This window comes from Dama dama, chromosome 11 (assembly GCF_033118175.1).
Source record: "Dama dama isolate Ldn47 chromosome 11, ASM3311817v1, whole genome shotgun sequence".
Taxonomy (NCBI): Eukaryota; Metazoa; Chordata; class Mammalia; order Artiodactyla; family Cervidae; genus Dama; species Dama dama.
Genome location: NC_083691.1, coordinates 72,994,188 through 73,006,478, shown reverse-complemented (window position 1 = coordinate 73,006,478; position 12,291 = coordinate 72,994,188). Strand labels below are relative to the sequence as shown.

The 12,291-nt window shown below is 46.0% G+C and overlaps 1 protein-coding gene across 1 annotated transcript in view; it reads right to left on the bottom strand.

The window, feature by feature from the left end:
* LHCGR (luteinizing hormone/choriogonadotropin receptor) overlaps positions 1-11,679 on the bottom strand; it is a 59,460-nt gene extending 47,781 nt beyond the window's left edge. The window contains exon 1 of the mRNA XM_061156297.1: positions 11,516-11,679. Within this exon, the coding sequence (XP_061012280.1) occupies positions 11,516-11,679 (164 nt within the window). The remainder of the gene's footprint in view (positions 1-11,515) is intronic.
* Positions 11,680-12,291: the final 612 nt, after the last annotated feature.

Below are 12,291 nucleotides of genomic sequence, written 5' to 3'. Positions count from 1 at the left end.
TGGTTGGATGGCATCACCAACTGAATGGACATGGGTTTGGGTAGACTCCGGGAGTTGGTGATGGACAGGGAGGCCTGGCGTGCTGCGGTTCATGGGGTCGCAAAGAGTCAGACACGACTGAGCGACTGAACTGAACTGAAACTTTTTTTCACCTTTTTAAACCTCTTAAAATATGGCTATTAAAAGTTAAAATGACACTTGTGACTAACATATTTCTACTGGACAGTGCCTCCCTAGACAAATCAGACTGTCATGTTTCCTGAATTTGCCTCACATTGTCCTGCCTTCATTCACACTGTTTCTGCCACCTGGCACATCCACCCTTCTCTGCTGGTCAGATTCTACCCTTGGTTAAGGTCTAGCTTAGGTGCTGTGTACTTTATGGAATGTGTCTTCATCACCATTTGCATGTGCTTTCTCTCTGGAAGGCAGCATGGTGGGAAAGTGACAGTATAGACCCAGGAGCCAGACTGCCTGGGTGCATTTCACGTGCATAAAGTGATGATGATGCTAACTACTGCACAGATTTTTGAGATTCAGTAAGAAAATGTTTATGTAATATTAATGCAGCATCTCTCACAAGCTTAGAGCTCAATGGTGCTGCTGCTGCTAAGTTGCTTCAGTCATGTCCGACTCTGTGTGATCCCATAGACGGCAGCCCACCAGGCTCCCCCGTCCCTGGGATTCTCCAGGCAAGAACACTGGAGTGGGTTGCCATTTCCTTCTCCAATGCATGAAGGTGAAAGTGAAGTCGCTCAGTCGTGTCCGACTTGTAGCGACCCCATGGACTGCAGCCTACCAGGCTCCTCCATTCATGGGATTTTCCAGGCAAGAACACTGGAGTGGGTTGCCATTGCCTTCTCCATTAGAGCTCAATAAGTACTTTTAATTTCCAGCTGCTTGCTGTGAAGGGTTCAAGCTACCCCAGCCATGCCTCATGACAACTCTGCTTCCTTGCTGGGGCTGGGGTAGGATGGACTCAGGACTTTGGAATGGATTCTTCTATTTGTCCAACACTTATGTCGACAAAGTGCCTGTGACTTGTCTTCAGTCTTTACTCTGCTGACTATACATAGGACAACTAAGAGAAAGGGTGGACATTCCCACTTGGCACCTTTCCATTGAGCTCAGGTATTCCCTATAGACTCTGTCTGATAGGCTTTTAAAGAAATGATAAGGAATTGATAAAGAACAACCTTCCATTAAATATTTCAACTCTAGGGAGCCACTCTGCAGAGTTCTCATTTGCTCATTGACTCTAAAAAGTATGGTCAGTTGCAACTCTCCCACTGGAAAGTACAATTTGAGTGACTCTTCTTTAAGACAGCCTCTGCAAAGCACCCAAGAAGCTTGAGGAGTTTATGAATTACAATGTGAACCAAGAGTTTCAAGAAGATTCCCTGGGTAATGGATTTTCCAAGTCATTTGTGCAACAACGAAATTTAAAATGTAAAACCTTAGAGAAAAATGGCCAACACATCTAAGCCCTTACTCAAAACCCATCTAAAGTTTTCTAAAGACACAAAGCAACCCAATCTCTACCCCCAAACTTGAATTCTTCTAGCAATAATATAACATGACAAGAATAACTCTGGTAAATAAAACTACATGTTGAATCTTTCCCAGGGAAGGTGTGCATTTTCTATAATGATTTCTCAAAAATATTTCATAGAAGCAGAGAACATTACATTGTCAGGGCAGTCACACTGCAGCCATGCTTCAGGAGCCTCCTTTATTACAAGCTTCTGTGTCCAGACACATTTTTATTTTTTTGGTGAGCCTGTGAAAGCTGGTTGCAACTGATATACTACATGCTTTTAATTAATTTGATGGAATGGGTTTGAATTGCCTGAAATTATTGGCATGTGTACCTTCCCTTTTCACTAGCTTCTCAGATCTGGTAGACACCAGTTTGTGTGGTTGCCTGGTTCAAAAAGGCCCCTTCTCTGGAAACATCTCAGTGCTGCTTGCAACAGCGTGAAGGCATCTCATTGTCTGTGCTCCAGTATCAGCAGTGGGATGGGGCACCATCAGATTCTCTCTTTGGGAATTTGAAACTTTTGATAGGTCTTTGGAGCTGATTCATTACAAAGGTGGAATCTAGAGAAAAGTTCCCTGACCTCTTGCTGCTAAAATGCTAAATTCTCTCTGGATCTTGCTCATATCCTTCTAGGTCCTTATTCTTCTGTTAAGTTAATCTCTTATGATTAAATCTGTCAGAGTTGATTTCTGGTGCCTGCAAATAAGAAAAGCCTTCATCAGAACCGCACCCACTGTTTCCAGGGGGAAGTCATCCACTCTCCACTGATGATCCATAACACGGACAGGGCACATGCCTGGTGGTCCACAAGAGAGCAGAAGGCTTTGAACAGTGGTTCCCTGGTGGCCTCACCAAGCTGGTTTCAAAGGCCAAGATGAAGCCTGTGGGATATTACCCCACTGCCCCTGCAGAGAGTGAGGCTTAAAGAACTACAGCTCAACAATCCCTTCACCAAGGTGTCTTTGTTACTCTGGCTACAAGGGACAGAATCTTTCTCCGAAATCTCACTAGACCGTGTGTGTAACCTTCATCTGGCTTTTATCACCTTCTGCATTTCTGTCAGTATCTGAGAATGAGTCCTCTTGCTCCTATGGCTGGAAGACTACAAGTTCTTGGGGGGCAGGGGCTGGTTTGTGGATCCTGTGCATCGCCCCAGACATGTCAAGACCTAGTTCCTGAGTGGTCCGCAAGCCTGACCTGAAGGCTTTCTGTGTGTCCAGCCTCAGGCTTAGGGAAGGGGAAAGGACCCAGAATAGGCTTGGATGCCCTAGCTGGACAGATAGGACTGGCCCAGTTGAATGATAAAAAACAGAGTATAATCATGTATTACGTGACATGTATGAGAGGCAGCTCAGTCCGTGCTGAAAAGACCAGCATATATGAGTTCCAGGCAATAATGAGCTCTGGTATTTCAGGATTCTAACTTATTTACCTTCCAGGCTGAGAAGACCCCGTGGGTCATTTTCTCTAATTAACACCTCACGGGAGCAAAACTATTCCATCAGGTTTCCCCCTTGGATGATAGATATTTACTGTTCAACTTCACATACAGGCTGTGGGCTTTTCAGGTCTTCTCTGCATCATCAGATTATTACAATAATCCTTTGCAGTTATGGAAAACCCTTATTTCCGAGTACTTTTGGCCCTGCTATCTCGGTTATCTTCACCACAGTCAACTCCACTCAGGGGTAAGAATCATGATGCCCCTTTTACAGACAGCACAGAGGTTTTCTTGCTGCCCTGAGCCCACACTGCAAATTAGGGAAAGGGGGACCTGGTGCTAGGACTCATGTCTGCCTGGTCTATGTCCTGTTGATCAGTTCAGATAATTTGGGGAATGTGCTGGGCCTTATCCTGTCATACCAGGGTGTCTTCACCCCCGTGGGCTCAGAAAGGCTCTCTACTGCTGCTCCCGAGGTAGCATTATGAACCCAGGAGTCACCTCATTTTATCAGCGTCAAGGACAAACTTAACAGTAGCAAGGGATAAAGCTTTCCTTCTGAAAGTTGAGTTTTACTTGTAGATTGCACTTTTCTGACTCTGGCTCAGGTGGCATTCAAGACTCGTGGTTCAGGGCCACCAGAGAACAGCTGTGAGTGGCGTGCCAGCATGGAGGCGGGCGGCATCTCCTAGTGAGGCAGAAGCTGAGAGTAAATGAGGACCATGTGGGGAAGCAGCTAGAAGCTTCCTACTAAGTCAGGGAGCCCACCTGCCTGGTGGGTGGGATTATTTTAATTTCCTTCTTTAAAAAAAAAAAAAAAAGACTGGTGTAAAACTTGCTAAAATCTGCATTAAATGTGATTTTTTTGCACACTAAGAGGAGCTGCCAGAATGGAACACATATGCTCCCATGGTGCCAGCCCTCTTGGGTCTGGTTGGAGAGCAGCAGGGCCTCTCTCCACCACCATGACCCACTGGCTTTAAAATTCCACGTGTGAGATCAAAGTCACACATGGCCAAGACGCTGACTGGTGCAGCCAGCCTGGGAGATTATATTTTGGAAAGAAAGCTTTTGTGTCTCATTTTTTAAGACATGAAAAGAAGCCAAATTGAGGAGATTAGAAAGAAGGTAGAGGTGGGTAAAGGAGCAGAACTGGAGCCCTGAATTAATCTAACACATTGCTTTTGAAATAAGAAAAAGGATAATGTAGAGAAAATCTAAGGAATTGTTGCTCTGCAAGGGGAAGGCTGGATCCAATGCCAAAGAGATCTGTGTGTGGAGCTTTTTGGCTCCACACTTCCACTGAGATTCTGGGAGCTCTGCTGCTTGCATTTTAGTGTCCTTCTAGGGGCCATCATTCACTTTCCCCAAAAGGATGATTTCTAAACTAATAAAATCTGGCCCTTGCAAAGCTTCCCCCAGGGAGTCTGTTTATAGGCACAGCCAGATTTAAGAATTGTCTTGAAGATAATAACTGGGAGAGCTGAGTCAGAACTGAAGTTCAAGATCAACCTCTATCTTGGGCCTTTCTTTCTTTCTGTTTTTGTGGGAGTAAGGTAGGAAGGTGGAGCATGAGCTTTCAGAATTCTGAATTTTTTTTGGGGGGGGTGGTGGGGTCTGGTTCAGCTGCAGGGAAGCTGAAGGAAGGGCCAAGCTGTCTTACTTGAAAGAGTTTAGTAGGCTTCCCTCTGTCCTATGGAGTCTTACCTGGTGCCCTGACCCGGGAACCAATAGGTCTCAATTCACATTGGCCTGGTGGTTGTTTTGTTTTCATGGGTCCTGGGCTGGGGATTGATTTTTCTCTAGTGAATGAGTTAAAACAAATTGACAACAAAAATTAGAACAATCTGTGGCACTTTTGGGATATACTATCAATAATATAGGTAAGCTTCCAGTCTTGCTTCTCAGGGTGGCCCTTTTAAAGGACAGACTGGGGCAGCCTGCAAAATCTGGGACCTGGATGTTGATATAATAGAAAGAACCCCCTCTGATACCCATAGCACCTCACCTTCCCATTTTCTAGGATGGAGATCTTTTTTTTCATTTTTTTAAATTGGAGGATAATTGCTTTACAGTGTTGTGTTGATTTCTGTCATATAACAATGTGAATCAGCCATAAGTATACACATGTCTCCTCCTCCTTGAACCTTCCTGCCACCCCCACCCCATCCCAACCTTCTAGGTTGTCACAGAGCACTGGGTTGAGCTCCCTACGTTATACAGGAACTTCCCACTAGCTGTCTGTTTTACACATGGTGATGTCTATGCTTCAGTGCTGCTCTCTCCATTCATCTCACTCTCTCCTTTTCCTGCTGTGTCCACAAGTCTGTTATCTATGTCTGCGTCTCTATTCTTGCCTTGTAAGTAGTTACATCAGTACCATATTTCTAGATTTCATATATATGCGTTGATATATGATGTTTGTTTTTCTCTTTCTGACTTACTTCACTCCTTATAATAGGCTCTAGATTCATCCACCTCACTAGGACTGATTCAAATTTGTTTCTTTTTATGGCTGAGTAATATTCCATTGTATATATATGTACCATAACTCTTTATCCATTCATCCGTAGGTAGATATCTGTGTTGTTTCCATGTCCTAGCTATTGTAAATAGTGCTGCAATAAATATTGGGGTACATGTGTCTTTTAAAATTATTGTTTTATCAGGGTATATGCCTAGTAGTGGGATTGCTAGATCATATGGTAGTTTTATTCCTATTTTTTTTTTTAATAAGTCTCTAGGATGGAGATTTTAAAGTAACAGTTAGGTGTGGTACAAGCTTTCCTTTTGCACTGGTTCATTGTTCCTGTTCAGCTCAATTTGATCATCACATAGTTCAACAGACACTTTAATCATACTACCTGTGAACTTTTGGAAATTCTGAGGTGAATGAGACCCCTTCAGGTGCTTCTCACTTTAGCACAATGATTCAAAACCATGGTGGAGTAAGGTGGGGACTCCCACTCCCCACCCTAACACACACTCTCACCAGGGGCATTTGACTAGTATCTAGAGAAATTTTTGTTTGTCATCATATGAGAGGGTAGAGCTCCTGGCATATAGCAGGCGGAGGACAGGGATGTGGCCAGACACCCTACAGTGTACCAAATAGCTGCCCACAACAAATGATTATCTGGCCCCAGAGAACAGCTGTGCTGAGGTTGAGGAAGCCTGCTGTTGCAGAGGAGGTACATGTGGAATAAGCAGTTTATATGGGGGTATGCAAAAGCAGATGTAAGTACAAGGTATCAAAGCAAGTGTGTGTATATGGGAGAGAGGGGCCATGGGGAAAACTTGTTGGGAAGTGACTTCAAATCATGATTTTTATTTACTGCCTTTGTAATCAACTATCCAAGAATGACTTTGAAAGTTTATTAGTTGAGAACTACATATTGGGAATTTTGTTTTTTTTCTTTTTGCACAACTCTGAGTAATTTAATCAAACATTCCTGATAACTTTATATTTCCCCTTACAAAAAAATTTCCCCAAAGAACCCGGGAGAGGTATAAAAAGGGAAGAATACATTCAACTTTATTCTTGGCTTCTCAGCAAGGAAATCTCTAGTCCAGTCTCAGCTGTGCTTTTCTTTCACCTGGATTCTCCTTTCCTTCTCTCCTTCAAGGCTTAGCCTCATAACCCTTAGTCCATGATCCCTTCCCTTGGAGATTTCAGGGCATAGGGAGTGGTCTGTTCCCTGAACTCCTCGGAGCCTGGTTGCCTCTCTCTCCCTACCTACACTTGTTTCTGCCTAGACTGTGGGCTCCTCAAGGACAGGGACCCTCCATTGGTGTAGCCCTCCATAGCACAGAACATGCTCTGGATCCCGATTTACACTCAAGGTAGGAGAAGGAGAAAGACATTCAGGAAAGATGGTCAGAAAATGAACATCTTCCTGTGACACTGGACTGGCAGATACAGCACGTTTTCTCCTTCTAAAGTCTCTGAATTGTGTCTTATAATAAAGTCTAAAAGTTTAATCTCTGTTTAGTAGGCACAACATGCGAAAAATAAACTGTCATTATTATTATTAGCATTTTCTTACTAACAGATTTTTCAGAAGCTGTTTCCATATCAAGCAGACCAACCTTTCTGTTGTCATAGAGACAAAGATCTTTATATAACCATAGGCAAGGTGAGATTTTTTTTTTTTTTCTCTTTCTCTCCTTCTACTTGTCTGGAACTAATAAGAAAAGGAAAAGGAAATTTTTAAAATTAATTATTTTAGATTTTTTTCCTCCAGTTAAAATGAGTGAACACATGGGAAGCTTTTTTTTTTTTTTTGTATTACATTTTAGATTTTAAATACTTAAATTTTTAATAAAATACTGTTGGGCTAGAAAGATCTGAACAGCAGAATGATGCCATTTTCAAAATTTGAAGGCAGTGAGCTTATTAATGATAAGCAATTATTATCTATGTTCCTTTTTTTTTTAAACCAAATAGTGGACTTCAGATGGAAGTCTTATAAGGCAGGACTAACAAGACCTGAAATGATTAAAACATAAACCAGCATCTACTGATGGACCAGTGATGAATTCTAAGGTGCTCTGTGGTACTCACTGTCCAACCCCCAGAATTGAGAGAGCCACCCTTCACTCCACAAAATCAAACCCTGTGGATGACTTAGTGCAAGACTACATCCTTCTTATCCTTTATCTCATAATTTCAACTCTCTTCTTTTTATGAACTCCCAATAACTTGTTATTTGTGTCATTTTCTGTCTCATAATTACTGTTTACCACTTCATTCATCATTAAGAAAAGAGGATTTCAGCATGAACCCATTCACTTTTTCTTTTCTTTGCCTCAGTGTTAAATTACACCTTTATCCATCTGTCTTCTTCCCTCAGGACTCGGAAGTATCCCTCTATTTTAAGAATTACCCCTTCCCCTTTGATCTGATGCCAATGCCTTCCTCCCACTCACACTGACATCTTATACCATCATTCCTTGCATCTTCAATCTTCTCCATAGATTCCTTCCTCTACTCCTTTTTGAAGACAAGACCAGAAAAATAAGAAATAACTTTTCTTAATCATGTTTGTTTTTCCATATGTCTCAGACTTTGAGGTTTTAATCTGATAACAACTGCCTTTTTTTTTGTTTTTGCAATAAATAGGTATTGTCTATGTATGTGTGTATGTGCTGGAGTGGATGTTGGAGGAGACGGAGAAGAGAAGTTTATGACACATAGACATTCTAACCATTCTTCTTGCTTTCCAGAAGATCATATCCTCCATGGAGAGCAACTGGGACTTCCCATGTGGCAGTAGCTGTAGACCTGCCTGCCAATGCAGGAGATGCAAAAGATATGGTGTTCAATCCCTGGGCTGGGAAGATCCCTTGGAGTAGGAAATGGGCAATCCACTCCAGTATTCTTGCCTGGAAAATTCCATGGACAGTGGATTCTGGTGGACTGCAGTCCATGAGGTTGCAAAAGTTGGACATGACTAGCGACTGAGCACTGGCGAGCAATACCTCAATGCTCAAACTTTAGCATCTATCAGAATCTCTCAGGGAGGTTGTTCAAATGCAGACTGCTGGACTATGCCCTTGGAGTTTCTGATGCAGTAGATTGGGGTTGGGGCCTGAGAGCATGCATTTCTAACATTTTCCAGGTGATGTTTATGCTCCTGGTCTGAGGAATGTTGTCTTAAAGAAGCTACACTCCTATTAATTCTTATGCAACTCTCTTGTCATATGCATGTTTAAATCACCCTTGTCATGCTGAGAAACTTATCCCCTTTTGGCCTCTATAGGCTCCACCTCCATTGGGTTCTCCCTTGAAGGATAAAGTCATCTCTCAATTATCTGATCCTTGGGAAGCCTGGCCTTGTGAGGGTCAGAGTGTGTGCTGAACTAAGGGGTTTTAAAGTCTAGGAGAAGCTGCTGCTGGCGTGTGTGACAAAATAGTGCATGTGAAGGGAGGAAGGTCAAGGATTCTGTAGCGTTCCCCAGGGATGCTAAGGGCTTCAGAGCCTGGGCAGTTGGCTCCTTTTGGGGACTGCGACTAGGACTAGCCAGCCCCAGCATGCTAACAGTACTTATACAGTGCCTGCTTCCCACCCTCATCCCCAAACCCAGTCAACCTTGTAAATCTTTCTGAGGGGTTTGAGGCTTCTCTAAACTGTACTCTGGGGGCAGTGAGAGAATCTGTTGAGTTTTAGTCTTTTCACTTCAGCCTACTCCAGGGAAGAGGTACTCCCTTCCTGAGACCAGTGTGGGAGTGGCAGCAGGAACTGTTGAGAGAGCCCAGTGAGAAGCTGAATCGGAAAGGAGTTGGGACTTGACTCTCATTCCTGTCTTCCATCAGGAGGTGCTCTCTGTGTGTGTGCTCAGTCACTTCAGCCGTGTCTGAGTCTTTACCACCCTATGGTCTGTAGTCCACTGGGCTCCTCTGTCCATGAGATTTTCTAGGCAAGAATACTGGAGACGGTTGCCACACCCCACTCCAGGGAATCTTCCTGAACCAGGGATCAAACCCGTGACTCCTGTGTCTCCTGCGTTGCAGGTGGATTCTTTACCACGGAGGGATTAAGGAAACCCACAGGAGGTTCTCAGCTGCTGCTGCTGCTAAGTTGCTTCAGTCGTGTCCGACTCTGTGCGACCCCATAGACGGCAGCCCACCAGGCTCCCCCGTCTCTGGGATTCTCCAGGCAAGAACACTGGAGTGGGTTGCCATTTCCTTCTCCAGTGTATGAAAGTGAAAAGTGAAAGTGAAGTCGCTCAGTCGTGTCCGACTCTTAGTGACCCCATGGACTGCAGCCTACCAGGCTCCTCTGTCCATGGGATTTTCCAGGCAAGAGTACTGGAGTGGGGTGCCATTGCCTTCTCCCAGGAGGTTCTCTACTCAATGCCAATTTGGCAAAACTGAGAACTTTTTTTTTTTTTTAAAGGAAGGGGTAATTTTCTTACAAAAACAAGAAAATATTAATAGCAAGTTAAGTCCTATCTTTGCAACTCAGTAGCTGTGGGACCTTGGGGAGGTTTTTCTACCTCTTTGGATCCCAGTTTCTTATAACCTGTATGATAAGTACTGCGTGAGTAAGAAAGGCACAGTGTGGGTGGCACAGTCACCCATGAAAGCAAGCTGGGAGGCTTGTCCGGGAAGGACAAGGACTGGAAGGACTTGGAAGGCAGTTTCCATGGATTTATTTATTGATTGAAACAAATTCTATCAGCATGGTCCTTACCTTCAGGGAATTGAGCTGACAAGATAATTAATGGAAACCAATTAATATAAACTCCTCAACCTTTACACTGTATCTCTCAACCACAAATATTCTCCACAGGCCACTAACTCTTCCAGAGGAGAAGCTCAGCCCCTCAAGAGCCTGGAGGGGCTGAGCTTCGAAGTGGGCTCCTCACAGACTTCTGGGAGTCCATGGAAATGGAGTGGGGGGATCTCCTTCCTCCCCCAGCATGGAATTCCATCACAGCTATTGGTTAGAACAGAACCAAGACCTCCACCAGCCTGGTGCCTTTGGTATACTTTTATAGTCCTCTTCTTTCTCTTTCCTTTTCTCTTTTAACACCTCTACCAAGATGTAATTTATATACAATACAATTCACCCATTTTAATTGTATAATGCAATGTTTTTTAGTTTGTTCAGGGAGTTGTGCAACCATGACCACCATTGAATTTTAGATAATTTTCATCACCTCAAAAAGCAACAACCATTAGCAGTCACTGGGCCTTCACTCCAACCGGATGGCTGCTAATCTCCTTTCTGTTTATCTGGACATGTCATATAAATAGAACCATGTACCTTGTGCTACCTTTTTCCCAAATTGAAAAAGTCTGCTGACACTCTGATACACTTGTGCCAAAGGCCTTCCTCTCGTCTTTACCCCAGCTTCCTCTGCCTGCCTGCCCATGTGTCCAGCTCCCTAAGGGGTGGTGGTGTGCCAGAGATGGGACTCAGGGCCTCTCACTGATTAGGCAGCCAGATTGAAATGCAAGCATATCTGGTCAAACAACCAGGCTGAAACCAAGTCCATCTGAGGCTGGGGTGGAGCAGTAGCTGGTATGCACCAGCCACTGGAGTTGTAGGTGGCCCTGGTGGGCCAGCAGACCCCACTGAGTGACCAGGTCACCTCTGGCCATCAGGTCTGAGCACCCCATTTCTAGAGGACCACAGGGTACCAGAACTCACAGGAACCTTCGCCAGCCTGGCTGGCCCAAGGCTCAAAGACCACGCAAGACTTCTCGTGTCTGACGCCCCGTCCCCTTTCCGCAGTTGATAGGAGACGCCTTCCCATGTGGCCTGTGGGCAGTTCCATGCCCCTGGCCATGGTCCCATCCAGGGCGAAAGAGTGGGTCTGGGGCCGCCAGGGGCTGGAAGGTGCACGGGGCCCAGGCGCGGGAGAGCGTGGCAAAGACAGCTCCCAAGCTTGGGCTTCTCATCACCCTGAGAAGTGGTGGAGTTCGACAGGCACCGTGTCCTTCTCCAAGCATCCAGGTAAAGGGGTCAAAGAGCAGGGAGGCCAGGCGGCCGGAGGGTGCCTGGGCGGGGGCGCCGCGTACTCACAGTCGGCTGAGGCCGGCCCGCGGGCCGGGGCAGCGCAGGGCGCCGTCGGGCGGGCAGCTGCAGGGCTCCGGGCAGGGCGCCGGGCGCAGCGCCCAGAGCAACGGCGCTGGCGGCGGCAGCAGCAGCGCCAGCAGCAGCCGCAGCGGGAGGGACGGCCGTCCCATGGCCGGAGCCGGAGCGCGGGCTCCTGCCGCAGGGCCGGCCGCCGCCCCAACAGCCACAAGTGCGGCCCGCGCCCCTCTCCCCGCCCCCTGGCCTGCCCTCCCTCCTCCCACGCCGGCCCGCCCGGCCCCCCGCCCCCGATGGCGCCCCCGCGGCTCAGCCTCGCACTCCTTCCACTCGCGACGGTGGCCCATCACCTCCTTTCTGCTCTGTTCCCTGGCCCATCCTGTCCATCTGCTAGGGGCCCTAGGTACAGGAGGCAGCATGTGGAGGTGGTGAATGCTTTGGATAAGGGAAGAGGACGGAGTTCTGAACTCTCCCGGCTCTGCTGTAACTATGTGTGAGGTCCAGGGAGAACCTCTCATTTCATCTGTGACAGGGGCAGACTGATGGTCCATACCAGCTCTGTCCACTTCAGAAGCGGGGAGAGTGCCGAGCTCAGACGCTTCTGCTCCTGTCTTTCATTCTCAGCCCCCAAATCCTTTCCCCTTTTCTCCCACCAACTCCCTCATCCTAGAGTTAATCTCTGTCCTCCCAACATCCCCAGTAATATCTGTGTTTCTCTCAGTAGGAACCACTTTCCTCTTTATAGGCATTTGAGTGTGTTCTCTATC